Source organism: Hippichthys cyanospilos, chromosome 8 (assembly GCF_059441005.1).
Source record: "Hippichthys cyanospilos isolate Australia breed blue-spotted pipefish chromosome 8, RoL_Hcya_1.0, whole genome shotgun sequence".
Classification (NCBI taxonomy): Eukaryota; Metazoa; Chordata; class Actinopteri; order Syngnathiformes; family Syngnathidae; genus Hippichthys; species Hippichthys cyanospilos.
In genome coordinates, this window is record NC_142376.1 from 22704709 (window position 1) to 22719417 (window position 14709).

Below are 14709 nucleotides of genomic sequence, written 5' to 3' on the forward strand. Positions count from 1 at the left end.
TACATCCTAGCACATCACTTTATTGACTTTTTTGTAGGGCATGCAGTCCTCCATTTGCCTACAAAGTTTCATAGCTGTAGGTCAAACCAAACAGGATTGACTGTAATCGTTCGACTAATGACATTTTTTGCAGCCACTAGGTGGCGCTAGCTTTAAACTGGAATATATTTTTGTCGATATGTTCAGGAGAATATTTTCATCCAATGTGTGAAATTGTGAGAAGATCAGATCATCTGGGTAAAATTACAGCAACTTTTACTGGACAGATAAAGCTTCGGAATGAAAATGGCCGTAGAGGCCACACCCATTATCGAAACTTCGTAAAATTTGGTGGAGGTCAGCAGGGCTGTCTAGAGGCTTTTCAGACTTAATTTCAGCGATATTACTTCAAAGGGCTCAGCTAAACACATAAAAATGTTTAAAAAATGCTATATTTTTGGCTGCCACTAGGTGGCGCTCGCACTATAACAAAAAATACGTTAATAGGTGTATTCCGCATTGGAAACCCATCAAATATATGAAGTTTAGAAAAGATAAGCCCATCTGGGACCAAACACAGCAACTTTGTTCGTTTTGGCGAGACATCAGACTGACATTTTTGTTTGCCACTAGATGGCTTTATAAGCAATTGAAGATTTTTTTAAACACTTGTGTTAAGGGCTTGAGTCTTCATGTGTCTGTGAATTTTAAGATTTTTCCAAGCTTGTAAAGCTGAGTTATAAAGGTTTGTTTCACATGTGGCAAAGTAATCATCAAAGGCATAATATAAAGCACCGCCCCCAACATATTTGATGGCGGATCATCACAAAAATTTGAACAATTGTGCCTCACAGTCAGATAAAACATCACAGCAAATTTGAAGTCGATCAGGTCAAGGGTTTGGGAGAAAAAAGGAGCAGTTCGGGACCTGCAAATGAGCAAAAACGGGCCAAAAGTGCACATTCAAAAATTCATAACTCTCTTTCTGTACATCTGAGCACATGGCTCGCGCTGACTTTTTTGTAGGGCTCGAGGTCCTACATAAGGCTACAAATTTTTGGAGCTCTAGGTCAAACGGGCCGGGAGTGAGAGGCTATTTTCCACTCATAAGGCCATTTTGGGGCCAATTACAGCCACTTTTTTCGTTTTGGCGAGTCATCTGACTTTGAGGTGGCGTGCAGACTACGCCCATTATCGAAAAGTCGTAAGATTTTAAAACCTTAATATTCCATGTCTTAATGATATTCTGACCAATTTTCATTTGTTTTACTCAAACAGACTGAGCACAATACATGAAAGTGTAAAAAATGAGATATTAATCAACCACTAGGCGGCGCTAGTAGGTATTTGAAAAAACTTTTTTCAAAGGTGTTAAAGACATAAGTTTCCATGTGTCTATGAAGTTTTAGATTTTTTTAAGCTAGTACATCAAAGTTATTAAGGTTTATGTCCCTCTTGGCGAAGGAAAAATGGAACACATAATTTGAAGCCACGCCCCTATCATATATGCCAGCGGATCTGCACCAAATTTTGCCCACTTGTGCCCCTATGTGTGAATATGGACCACAGCAAATTTGAAGGTGATTGAGTAAAGCGTTTAGGAGAAACAAGGAGCAGTTTGGGACCTACAAACGTGCAAAAATGGGCCAAAAATGCACATTCAAAAATTCATAACTCTTTTTCTGTACATCTGAGCACATGGCTTGCGCTGACTTTTTTGTAGGTCTCTAGGTCCTACATATGCCTAAAAATTTTCGTAGCTCTAGGTCAAGCGGGCCGGGACCAGGTGCACTTTTTCAACCTTAGGTGGCGCTGCAGAGCCATTTTTTTTGCATTGTTTTGGGAAACACAAAATTATCCAATTTTTCACCGGGCCCGACAAATGTGCAAATTTTGGTGACTTTTCGTGCATGTTTAGGCCCTCAAAATTGGAAAAGCGCTGCACAGTAAATAATAATAATAATAATAATAATAATAAGAATAATAATCTGGAGAAAAACAAGAGGGCTCTCGCAGCGGTAGCTGCTCGGGCCCTAATAATAATAATAATAATAATAATAATAATCTGGAGAAAAACAAGAGGGCTCTCGCAGCGGTAGCTGCTCGGGCCCTAATAATTAATATTTAATATAAACATGCCAGAGAAGTGAAAATTCTCACCAAACGCCCACAATACATAGGCATATATTTCACAGTGTAATCTATAGTAACACACGTATGTAACACATTCTCAATACATTTCCACAGTAGTAGATGGTTAAATTACGAGAAATTGTAAAACACAACCTTCCTTGTTGACGGTCGGCTCATCACTGGATTTTTGTATCTGGTAAAGTTGCTAAATGCCACTAGAATATGTAGATAGGTGTGTATTTAACCCCTGGGATTCCATTTCATCTTATTATTACCATTCCTATAGCCACGGACATTTTTTCAAAAGCGCAAGGATGCATTGTCCCAACAGGAGTGAAAGGGTTAACAATGTATACATATCCCAGGCCGGAGGTATTTGCAACCAATCACACCCTTAAACAGTCTCAATGTCATTTCCATTACAGTATAAATACAATTTTGGTTGTGGCCCTTGTATGCTATACTGTTAATTACTTTTGTGTGTGCGTGTGTGTATATTCACAGCGATGTAACTTCAATGTATCTGTCATCCACTGAGCCACCTGCTGCTGCCGAATGGGCGTGTCTGCTAAGACCTTTAAGAGGCAGAGAGCCGGAGGGCATATGGAACTTACTATCGATTGTCAGGGAGATGTTCAAAAGACGAGACGGCAATGCTGCACCGCTCCTGAAGATTCTCACTGAGCAGTGCCTGACATATGAACAGGTATATCTATGAAATGTTATTTTTGTGCATTTTTAAAGTATATTAGGCCTTGAGCAGCGACAATGGGAAGTCCCTACTTGTTTTTCTCAGAATTATTTGGGCCCAAGACGTGACTTGGACAAGGTCCCTACTCTTCAGCCAGCCGTCGTTTTCCACTTTATCCAGGGTCAGGTTTGCAGGGCAGCAGCTTCAGCAGGGAAGCTCAGACTTCCCCCTTCCCAACCACTTCTTCCAGCTCCTCCAGGATAATCCCTAGGCGTTCCCGGACCAGCTGAGAGACATAGTCTCTCCAGCATGTCCTGGGTCATCCCGGGGCCTCCTCTCGGTAGGACTTTCCCAGAACTTCTCAGCAAGGAGGCGTCTGAGACGCATGCTATTCAGATGCCTGAGCCACCTCAACTGGCTCCTCTGCCTCCTCTTCTGGGAGCAGCGGCTGTACTTCAAGTCCTTCCCAGATGACCAAGCTTGTAGAATGTAGATCGACTGTAGAATAGAGAGCTGAGCCAAAAGACTCAGCTCTTTCTTAACCACGACAGAACGGTACAGAGTTTGTGTTACAACAAACGCTGCACTGATCTGCTCGTCGTACTCCCGTTCTATCCTACCCTCACTTGAAAACAAGACCCCCAAGATACTTGAACTCCTCCGCTTGGGGCAGGACATCATTCCCAACCTGGAGAAGGCACTCCACTCTTTTCCAACTGATGACTCTGGGCTCAGATTTGGAGGCGCTGATCTTCATCTCAGCTTCTTCACACGTTGCTGCAAACGCTTCAGGAAGCTTTGGAGATCACCGCCTGAAGAAGCCAACAACGTCATGTTATCCACAAATGGAAGAGATGCAATGTTGAGTCCCAAACCAGACCCCTCTAAATATTCTGTCCATAAAGGTAATAGGTTTCAGAATCTTTGACAAAGTACAGCCTGGGCAGAGACCAACCCCTACTGGAAACGCATTGGACATATAGCTGGCAATTCGAACCAAACTATAACATTCGTGGTACAGGGATCGAACAGCCTGTCTCAGGGCAATCGGTAACCCATACTCCTGAAGCATCCCCTCCAGAACTCACCGGGGGACATGGTCAAACACCTTTTCCACGTTCACAAAGAACATGTCGATTGGTTGGGTAAACTCTCATCCACCCTCGAGGAGCCTGACGAAGGTGTAGAGCTGGTCCACTGTTCCACAGCCAAAACAAAAACCGCACTGCTCCTCCTGGTGCCTCTCCCAGCTGTCCGGCCAGTAGGCATGGGACACCCTGAACTGGTTATCGGCCAATTGCAGGGCACACAGTGATGAACAACCATTCAGGCACTCAATCACATCTTAGGACAATTTAGTGTGTCACTACCATGCATGTTTTTGAAATGTGGGAGTAAGCAGAAGTGCCTGCAGAGAACCCACACGGGAAAGGGGAAAACATGCAAACTCCACACAGGAAGGAGCGAGCTGGATTTGAACTCTGAACTCTGAACTGTGAGGTAGACGTGCTAACAGCTACTGAAATAAAAAAATTGCCAAAAATACTTCAATAGGTTGATCAACCGCTATAACTTTCCACAGATTATATGATCTTCTCCAGGTGTTAAACAACTTTTGAAAATGTAGTCCTGAATACATCTACAAAATAGATTTCATCATAAAGGTTGGGAAACATTAAGTAAAAAAAAAATATTATTATTTTTGTGTTTTACCACCAAAATCCTTAACCAGATTTACCTTATACAGTGGATCCACGGTATACGGCATCCCTGCCTTACGTTTTCTTTTTTACCTTACAGTTTTTTGTCAATCAATCAAATTTTATTTGTATAGCCCTGAATCTCCAAAGTCTCAAAGGGCTTCACAGATGAAAAGAGGTCATGTCGAGATTTCTTTCCAAAAAAGAAGTCATACAGACACATCTTTTCGGTGTAAGGTACACAACAGCATCTCCTGTCAAAGCTCCCAGAAGGGGAAGGAAAAACTCAAAAACCCCAATTTAGGGAAAATCAGAAACCTTCAGAAGGGACCAAAGGTGGGAGGAGCCTTCCAAGCCCTCAAGTCAACCTTCACCATCTAGCTAGCCCCCTCTCTGAGCTGGGGAAAGGGAGCAGGAAAAAGAAGAAGAAGGCTGTTAACTAAATGCTTTCAAGTATAAATGTGTTTTTAGTCTGGATTTAAAGATTTCTACTGAGGTAGCTGCGCGAACTTCCATAGGTAGGGCATTCCAGAGTACTGGCGCACGAATGAAAAAGGCCCTTGATCCCGCGGACTTCTTTTTAGCCTGTGGGGTCGAGAACAAAACATTTTGTGACCGAAGTTGTGGGGACGGGACATATGGTGATGCTAGGTCAACAAGATAGGAAGGAGCTAATTAACAGTAATTAATTAGCGTAAGAGTAATTAACAACACCTTAAAATCATATGTGTTTTGGAAGCCAATGCAGGTCAGCTAGAATCGGACTAATATGATCAAACTTTCTCGTCCTTGTCAATTTTCTTCGCCCTCCCGACACCTCAAACATGGCGCACCTCAGTGTGCGCGCATGTCTACTAGGGGCAACGCGCTCATACGCTAATACGTGCATTATTGCTTATGTCACTGCAATGCTGGTCTGCTACTGATCGGTGTCACGACTCCCTAAAATACTGGTCTACTAATGGTCGGCGTCATGGGGGTCACCAAGATGCTGGTCTGCTCTTGGTCGGCATCATGGGGTCACAAATTGGCTGCCGAAAGGCTTGATCTCGTTTGACATTGTGTTCAATATGATATTTATTCTGCATTTTAGTGCTTAATTCAAACTTTAATTGGTTATCCATTGGTCCCAAGATTGCTAGTGATGTCAAAGAGAGAAGAAGATGATACATACAGACACGAAGCTAGAGATAATGAAATACAAAGAAGCCTCAGCGAGTGTAGCCTAGACTAGGCTACCCCCATGAGTGAATGTGTTCACAACAAGCTTGTCACTTCACTTTAAGGTAAATAAATCCTATATATATTTATTTATGATGTTATTTATTTGTATGCATGTATATTTTATGTAACTAGCACTTATTATACTATTTTGATAGCAATTTTTAATATGTATTGGGGTTTTACATGCATTAGCTAATTTACATAATTTTGGATTGCCCCTTTGATGGATTCTTGTTACGATCCCAACCATGGAACAGCTAAATCTCGTAAATTGGGGGCCCACTGTATTTGCTCAGAATAATGTTTAGACCTTGATATTGTTTCATTTTTACGTGTTTGAAATAAAATGTTTCAATCGCACCCTTTTGGAAAATCATTACTGATAAAGCATTTTATCAAGATATATGAAAATTTGGAGGCATGTCAAATAGGGAAATGTCAAATAGGCATGTCAACAGGAAGTCAGCCATTTTAATTGCTTTTTAGATATTTCCATATTTACTTGACTGAAGGTTTTTATTTTATCAGAGTAGTTATTCTGAACCATGTCATTTTCTATTCAAGATTCCAATGTGCAATTACCCCAATGTGGTCTGGGCTGCAATGGCCTTTTATGGCTTTTTTCAGCTCTAGTTAGGACCTGGGCAGCGATCGCTGTGAGGTCTCTATTGTTCTTCTCCAGAATATTATTTTTATCATTGGGGCCCGAGCAGCTGCCGCTGCGAGAGCCCTCTTGTTTTTCTCTGGATTATTATTATTATTATTATTATTATTATTATTATTATTTACTGTGCAGAACTTTTCCATTTTTGAGGGTCTAAACATGCACGAAAAGTCATCAAAATTTGCACATTTGAAAAATTTGATATTTTAGTGTTTCCTAAAACAATGCTAAAAAAATTGCTCTGCAGCGCCACCTAAGGTCGAAAAAGTGCACCTGGTCCCGGCCCGTTTGACCTAGAGCTACCAATTTTTTTAGGCATATGTAGAACCTAGAGACCTACAAAAAATTCATGTGCTCAGATGTACAGAAAAAGAGTTATGAATTTTTGAATGTGCATTCTTGGCCCATTTTTGCACGTTTGCAGGTCCCAAACTGCTCATTGTTTCTCCTAAATGCTTTCCCCAATCGCCTTCAAATTTGCTGTGGTCTATAATCAGACATAGGGGCACAAGTGGGCAAAATTTTGTGCAGATCCGCTGACATATATGATAGGGGCGGGGCTTCAAGTTTTGTGTTCAATTTTTTCTTCGCCAAGAGTGACAAAAACCTTAAATCTGATGTTCAAGCTTAAAAAATCTTAAACTTAATAGACACATGGAGACTTATGTCTTTAACACCTTTGATTTTTTTTTTAAATAGCTACTAGCGCCGCCTAGTGGTTGATTAAAATGTCATTTTTTACACTTTCATGTATTGTGCTCAGTCTGAGTAAAATAACTGAAAATTGGTCAGAACACCATTAAGACATGGAATATTAAGGTTTTAAAATTTTACGACTTTTCGATAATGGGCATGGTCTGCACGCCACCTCAAAGTCGGATGACTCGCCAAAACGAAAAAAGTGGCTGTAATTGGCTCCAAAATGGTCTTATGAGTGGAAAATAGCCTCTCACTCCCGGCCCGTTTGACCTAGAGCTACAAAAATTTGTAGCCTTATGTAGGACCTCGAGCCCTACAAAAAAGTCATAACGAGCCATGTGCTCAGACGTACAGAAAGAGAGTTAGGAATTTTTGAATGTGCACCTTTGGCCCATTTATGCTCATTTGCAGGTCCTGAACTACTCCTTTTTTCTCCTAAATGCTTTACTTAATCGACTTCAAATTTGCTGTGGTGTTTTATCTGACTGAGAGGCACAATTGTTCAAATTTTTGTGAATATCCGCCATCAAATATGTTGGGGGCGGGGCTTCATATTATGCCTTTGATGTTTACTTCGCCACCTATGACACAAACCTTTATAACTCAGCTGTACAAGTTTAAAAACTTCACAGACACATGAAGACTCAAGACCTTAACACATGTGCTTAATAATTTCTTCAATTGCTTAAAAGGCCTCCGAGTGGCCAAAATGTCAATCTGATATCTCGCCAAAACGAACAAAGTTGCTTTATTTGGACCCAGATGGTCTTATTTTTTTTAAACTTCATATATTTGATGGTTTTCCAATGCGGAACACACCTATCAACACTTTTTTTTTGTAGTGCAAGCGCCACCTAGTGGCAGCCAAAACTATAGCATTTTTTAAACGTTTTTATGTGTTTAGCTGAGCCCTTTGAAGTAATATCGCTGAAATTAAGTTTGACAAGCCTCTAGACAACCTTGCTGATCTCTACCAAATTTTACGAAGTTTCGATAATGGGCGTGGCCTCTACGTCCATTTTCATTCCGAAGCTTTATCAGACCAGTAAAAGATGCTGTAATTTAAACCCAGATGATGTGATCTTCTCACAATATCACACATTGGATGAAAATCCATTCCTGTAGACATCGACTTTCATATATTCAAGTTTAAAGCTAGCGCCACCTAGTGGCTGCAAAAATATGTCATTAATAGAAAGATTACAGTCAATGCTGTTTGGTTTGACCTACGGTTATGAAACCTTTTAGGCATATGTAATACTGTAAGAACTACAAAAAAGTAAATCGTGATGTGCTAGGATGTACAGAAAAATAGTTAGAATTTTTTTTTAATGTGCAATTTTGCCCCGTATTTACACAGTAGCAGGTCTCAAACTAGTGCCTTTTTCTCTTAAATTGTTCACCCCATGACCTTCAACTTTGGCATGGATCATTATCCGAATGAGGGACACATATAGTCCAAATATCGTGAAGATCTCATGAAATATAAGATGGGGGTGGAGCTTCATTAGGGCGCGAGCAACTACCGCTGTGAAAGCCCTCTTGTTTTTCTCCGGATTATTATTATTATTAGGGCCCGAGCAGCTACCGCTGCGAGAGCCCTCTTGTTTTTCTCCGGATTATTATTATTATTATTATTATTAGGGCCCGAGCAGCTACCGCTGCGAGAGCCCTCTTGTTTTTCTCCGATTATTATTATTAGGGCCCGAGCAGCTACCGCTGCGAGAGCCCTCTTGTTTTTCTCCGGATTATTATTAATATTATTATTAGGGCCCGAGCAGCTACCGCTGCGAGAGGCCTCTTGTTTTTCTCCGGATTATTATTATTAGGGCCCGAGCAGCTACCGCTGCGAGAGCCCTCTTGTTTTTCTCCGGATTATTATTATTATTATTATTTACTGTTTCGCCAAGAGTGACATAAACTTTAATAACTTTGATGTACTAGCTTAAAAAAATCTAAAACTTCATAGACACATGGAAACTAATGTCTTTAACACCTTTGAAAAAAGTTTTTTTAAATACCTACTAGCACCGCCTAGTGGTTGATTAAAATGTCATTTTTTAAACTTTCATGTATTGTGCTCAGTCTGTTTGAGTAAAACAAGTGAAAATTGGTCAGAATATCATTAAGACATGGAATATTAAGGTTTTAAAATTTTACGACTTTTCGATAATGGGCGTAGTCTGCACGCCACCTCAAAGTCAGATGACTAGCCAAAACGAAAAAAGTGGCTGTAATTGGCCCCAAAATGGTCTTATGAGAGGAAAATAGCCTCTCACTCCCGGCCCGTTTGACCTAGAGCTACAAAAATTTGTAGCCTTATGTAGGACCTCGAGCCCTACAAAAAAGTCAGCGCGAGCCATGTGCTCAGATGTACAGAAAGAGAGTTATGAATTTTTGAATGTGCACTTTTGGCCCGTTTTTGCTCATTTGCAGGTCCTGAACTGCTCCTTTTTTCTCCCAAACGCTTGACCCGATCGACGTCAAATTTGCTGTGATGTTTTATCTGACTGTGAGGCACGATTGTTCAAATTTTTGTGACGATCCGCCAACAAATATGTTGGGGGCGGGGCTTTATATTATGCCTTTGATGATTACTTTGCCACATGTGAAACAAACCTTTATAACTCAGCTTTACAAGCTTGGAAAAATCTGAAACTTCACAGACACATGGAGACTCAAGCCCTTAACACAAGTGTTTAAAAAAATCTTCAATTGCTTATAAGGCCACCTAGTGGCAAACAAAAATGTCAGTCTAATGTCTCGCCAAAACGAACAAAGTTGCTGTGTTTGGTCCCAGATGGTCTTATCTTTTCTAAACTTCATATATTTGATGGGTTTCTAATGCGGAATACACCTATTAACGTATTTTTTGTTATAGTGCGAGTGCCACCTAGTGGCAGTCAAAAATATAGCATTTTTTAAACGTTTTTATGTGTTTAGCTGAGCCCTTTGAAGTAATATCGCTGAAATTAGGTCTGAAAAGCCTCTAGACAGCCCTGCTGACCTCCACCAAATTTTACGAAGTTTTGATTATGGGCGCGGCCTCTACGACCATTTTCATTCTGAAGCTTTATCTGTCCAGTAAAAGTTGCTGTAATTTGACCCAGATGATCTGATCTTCTCACAATTTCACACATTGGATGGAAATATTCTCCTGAACATATCGACAAAAATATATTCCAGTTTAAAGCTAGCGCCACCTAGTGGCTGCAAAAATGTCATTAGTTGACAGATTACAGTCAAACCTGTTTGGTTTGACCTACAACTATGAAACTTTGTAGGCAAATGAAGGACTGTAAGACCTACAAAAAAGTCAATAGAAGTGATGTGCTAGGATGTTCAGAAAAATTGTTATGAATTTTTTTAATGTGCATGTTTGTCCCATTCTTAGACATTAGCTGGTGTAAAACTAGTGCCTTTTTCTCTTAAACGATTCACCCCATTACCTTCAACTTTGGCATGAATCATTATCCAACTGAGGGGCACACATAGGCCAAATATCGTGAAGATCTCTTGACATAAAAGATGGGGGCGGAGCTTCAAATTATGTTTAATACTTCCTTCGCCATGAGTGACAAAAATCTTAATAACTCAGCTATGACAGCTTCAAATCTTCTGAAACTTTCCTGGGACTTTAAAAGTCATGCAATAATACAGCTATGTGATAAACTTTCAAATCATTTACAGCGCCACCCGGTGGCGGACAAAAATCTCATTTTTTATACTTTTATGTACTGTGAAATGCCTGTTTGACTAAATGAACTCAATAATGGTCAGAAAAGCTATGACACATTGGAACATTAAGGTTCTCAACTTTTATGACTTTTCAATAAAGGGCGTGGCAACAAAAAAAATATAGCAAATCCTTAATGTTTTTATGTACTCTGCTGAGCCCCTTGAAGTGATATCCCTTAAATGTTTTCTGAAAAGCCAGTGGCCATGCCTTATGCCCTCCACAAATCAGTACGATGTTTCGACAGTGGGTGTGGCCTATATGGCATTGAAAGTCACAAAATTGGAACAATAAAAGCTGCAGTAACTCAACCCACATTATCCCACCTTATCTTAATTTTACAAACTTGATAAGAGTTCTGCACTGAAGTCGTCTACAACTAATTTTTCATCGTTCATAGTCCTTGTTCATACCCCGACCTGTTCATACCCCAACGTCCACAGGTCTGCGAGGGCCCTTTATAGCTGCTTGCAGCTCTAGTTATTATTATTCTTTTCCGAACTAAGTCGCATTTTTGAGGTCGTAAACATGCACGAAAAACACCAAAATGTGCACACCCATTGGGCCTGCTGTAAAATGTCGTATTTTGGTATTTTCAGATATAAAATCTAAAAATTTTATTTTTAGCGCCACCTAGATTCAAACACTTCTCATGGGTCACGGCCAGTTTCACCTAGAGCTATGAAATTTTTTAGGCATATATACGACGTCAAGACCTACAAAAAATTTATATAGCGCCATACGCTAGGATGTACAAAACCAGAAATATGAATTTTTTTATATGCCTATTTGGACAGTTTTTGGATGTTTGAAGGGACTAAATTCCTCCTAATATCTCCTAAATGGTTGACACTATCGACTTCATATTTTTCATGCTTTATGATCAGGCATAGGGCCACAAATGTACAAATTTTTGCGAAGATCGGCCAACATACATGATAGGGGCGGGGCTTTAAGTTATGTCTGTCAAATTTCCTTCGCCATGATAAACAAAAACCTTAATAACTCCAATATGCAAGCTTCAAAAAATCTGAAACTTTGCAGAAAATTTCCTAGTTATAGCCTTAAATAATGTGCATGATCAATTTTCAAATGTATTTTAGCACCAAGTAGTTACAGACAAAAATGTCTTTTTTTTAAACTGTCGTGTATTATGCTAAGCCCGTAAGAGTAAATGTACTGAAAATTTGTCTGAATAGCAATTTCGACTTGGGGAATATGGGTTTCCAAATTTTACAACTTTGTGATTAAGGGGGTGGTCTGGATGCCACCTCAAATTCGGAGTTTGCCCAAATCAGCAAAACTTTCTCTAATTCAGCCCAGATGATCCGAAAATGGCAGCCAGTTCCGACACCTTTGACCTAGAGCTACGAATTTTTTTACACATTTACAGGACCCCAAGATCTACAAAAACATTTGTCAAAAACCCGATCAACTTTACATTTGCTGTGCTCCATTATCTGATGTAGGGGTACACCTGGGCAAAATTTTGTGATCATCATCTCACATGTATGCTTCAATACGTGTTTCAAAATCATATTTCCTTCGCAATGAGCAACAAAAACCTTAATAACTCCAATGTGCAAGCTTCAGAAAATCTGAAACTTTACAGAAAATTTACTAGTCATAGCTTTAAAATATTTGCATGGTTATTTTTTAAATCAACTATAGCGCCACCTAGTTACAGACAAAAATGTTATTTAAACTTTCACGGATTGTGCTAAGCCCGTAAAAGTAAATGAACTCAAAATTTGTCCGTATAGCATTGAGACCTGGAGGATAAGGGTTTCCAAATTTTACGACTTTGTTATAAAGGGGGTGGTCTGGACACCACCTCAAATTCGGAGTTTTCCCAAATAAAAACAAAATAAAAATAAAAATGGGCGGGGGCAGGGCTTCAAAATATTTGTTTCAAATTTCCTTTGCCACCAGTGACAAAAACCTTAATATTTCAATTTTTGCACTGTGCTTATCCTGTTTAAGCAATTCAACTGGAAATTGGCCAGAATAGCATTGAGGCATGGAACATGAAGGTTCTCTATTTTGAGTTTGAGTTATCAAGATAACTCAGCTTAACAAGCTTTAAAATATCTGAAAATTGACAGTATCATTTAGACTCATGGTCTAAATCTTCTACATGACACATTTCAAAATTATCAATAGTGACACCTGGTGGCAGACAAAAAAGTTACTTTTTAATTTTTCATGTTCTGTGCGATGCCAGTTTCAGTAAATTCACTGAAAGTTAGTCAGGAGAATATTGAGACATCTCGAACATTATGAATCTCAAGTTTTATGACTTCAAATTTGGGCGTAGACTTTTTAAAGTCCGATGTCTGGTCAGACCGGCAAAACTTAATGTAACTGGACCAAGATGATCTTCTCTAAATTTCATTTAATGGGAGTACAATGCTAAACACACTTTTTTCTTTGTAGTGCGGGCGCCACCTGGTGGCAGCAAAAAATTAAATTTTCATTTATACCTTGTTGATCCTGTCAAAGTAATATCACTGATGTTTTTTTCAGACAGACCTTCAGACACGCCTAATTTCCTCCACTAAATATTGCGATGTTTTGATCATGGTCGTGTCCTATACAGCAGTGCTCATTGCAATGATGACGTAACCGTAAATGCTGCTCTGGATTGACCCAGATGTTCCCATCTTGTCACGACTTCACACGTTGAATGAAAGTCCATTCCTACACACATCAACACATACATTCCATCGTAGTGCTAGAATTACCTTGTGTCAGAAAATAATAAATTACCAACTGGAATTGCTCGTATGACGGACAATCCAAACCTATGTTAATTCGTGAATGTGTGCAACGCATGCAAAAACCTTAGGTAAAAACATCACGACTTTATACACATATTAAAAATGAGTAACATAATCTACTGTACAGTTAAATTAAATAACATAAATAAACAAAGGAAAAATGACATTTACCTTTGGGGCGACGTGACTTGAGCTGGGTGGAGGCGGAGAGGAGCAGAGACCAACCCGCAGAATTTATTGATTTATTTTCCTAAACAAGAACTTTTCTCAAACTAGAACATATCACCGGCGATTTCCTTCTCTTTAATCCATAATAGAAGAAGCCTCTCCATTTTGTTGTCACCGAGGTCCGTCCCCCGGCAAGGGAAGTCTTGCCGAGCGGTTACGGCCATACTCACAAGCAAGGTTAACTATGCGTGCGCCTCCTTCGTATTTTTTTATTATCTCCTGCTTGGTTTTTATTGTCATCATCCTCTTACTTCTTCCTTTACCGCCACTTGCAATTTTAGAAGCCATGTCTAACAGATAAAGTTTGCAAAGTCTTCACAACATTCCTTCCTTTCGTTTTTCACTCATTTTCTTTCCTTCCTTCCCTCCCGACCAGCTGTGCCATTAATCTAGATAAAGGCGTTCGGCCAATAGCATATCGGCATTTCTGTGATTGACGTGACGCCGGCCAATAGCATATCCACATCTCCGTGAGTGAGACTGGGACTGTGACCTTAATCGACCAATAGCTTATCGGCATCTCTGTGACTGACACTGTGACTGAGACAGTGACTGCGAGATTGTAAGAGCAATAGCATATCTGCGTAACCGTGACATGCGAGAATAGTTAATTTCGAAGATGTAGCGAAGCGAAAAAATTAGTGCGGACACATTGACCGGCATGTTGGATTGTTCGTAAGACGAAAGGTTTTTGCGTAAGAGGGGGACAAAAATCGCCGTGGTCCACGTTTGTAAGCTGAAATGTTCGTAAAAGAGGGAGTTCGTTAACCGGGGGCCCACTGTGTATATATATATATATATATATATATATATATATATATATATATATATATATATATGCGAGAACACCAAAAGAACTTGGTGCTCTCGCCCTC

General features: G+C 39.8%; 1 protein-coding gene across 4 annotated transcripts in view; it reads left to right on the forward strand.

The window, feature by feature from the left end:
- The window catches only part of zswim8 (zinc finger, SWIM-type containing 8), a 174251-nt gene that overhangs the window by 55655 nt on the left and 103887 nt on the right, over positions 1 to 14709 (forward strand). For all 4 annotated transcript variants that reach the window (XR_015866487.1, XM_088422255.1, XM_088422253.1 and 1 more), the window contains exon 8: positions 2617 to 2818. Coding sequence is in view for 3 of the 4 variants with exons in the window: in XM_088422255.1 (XP_088278381.1) it covers positions 2617 to 2818 (202 nt within the window). In the remaining variant the exon portion in view is untranslated. The remainder of the gene's footprint in view (positions 1 to 2616; positions 2819 to 14709) is intronic.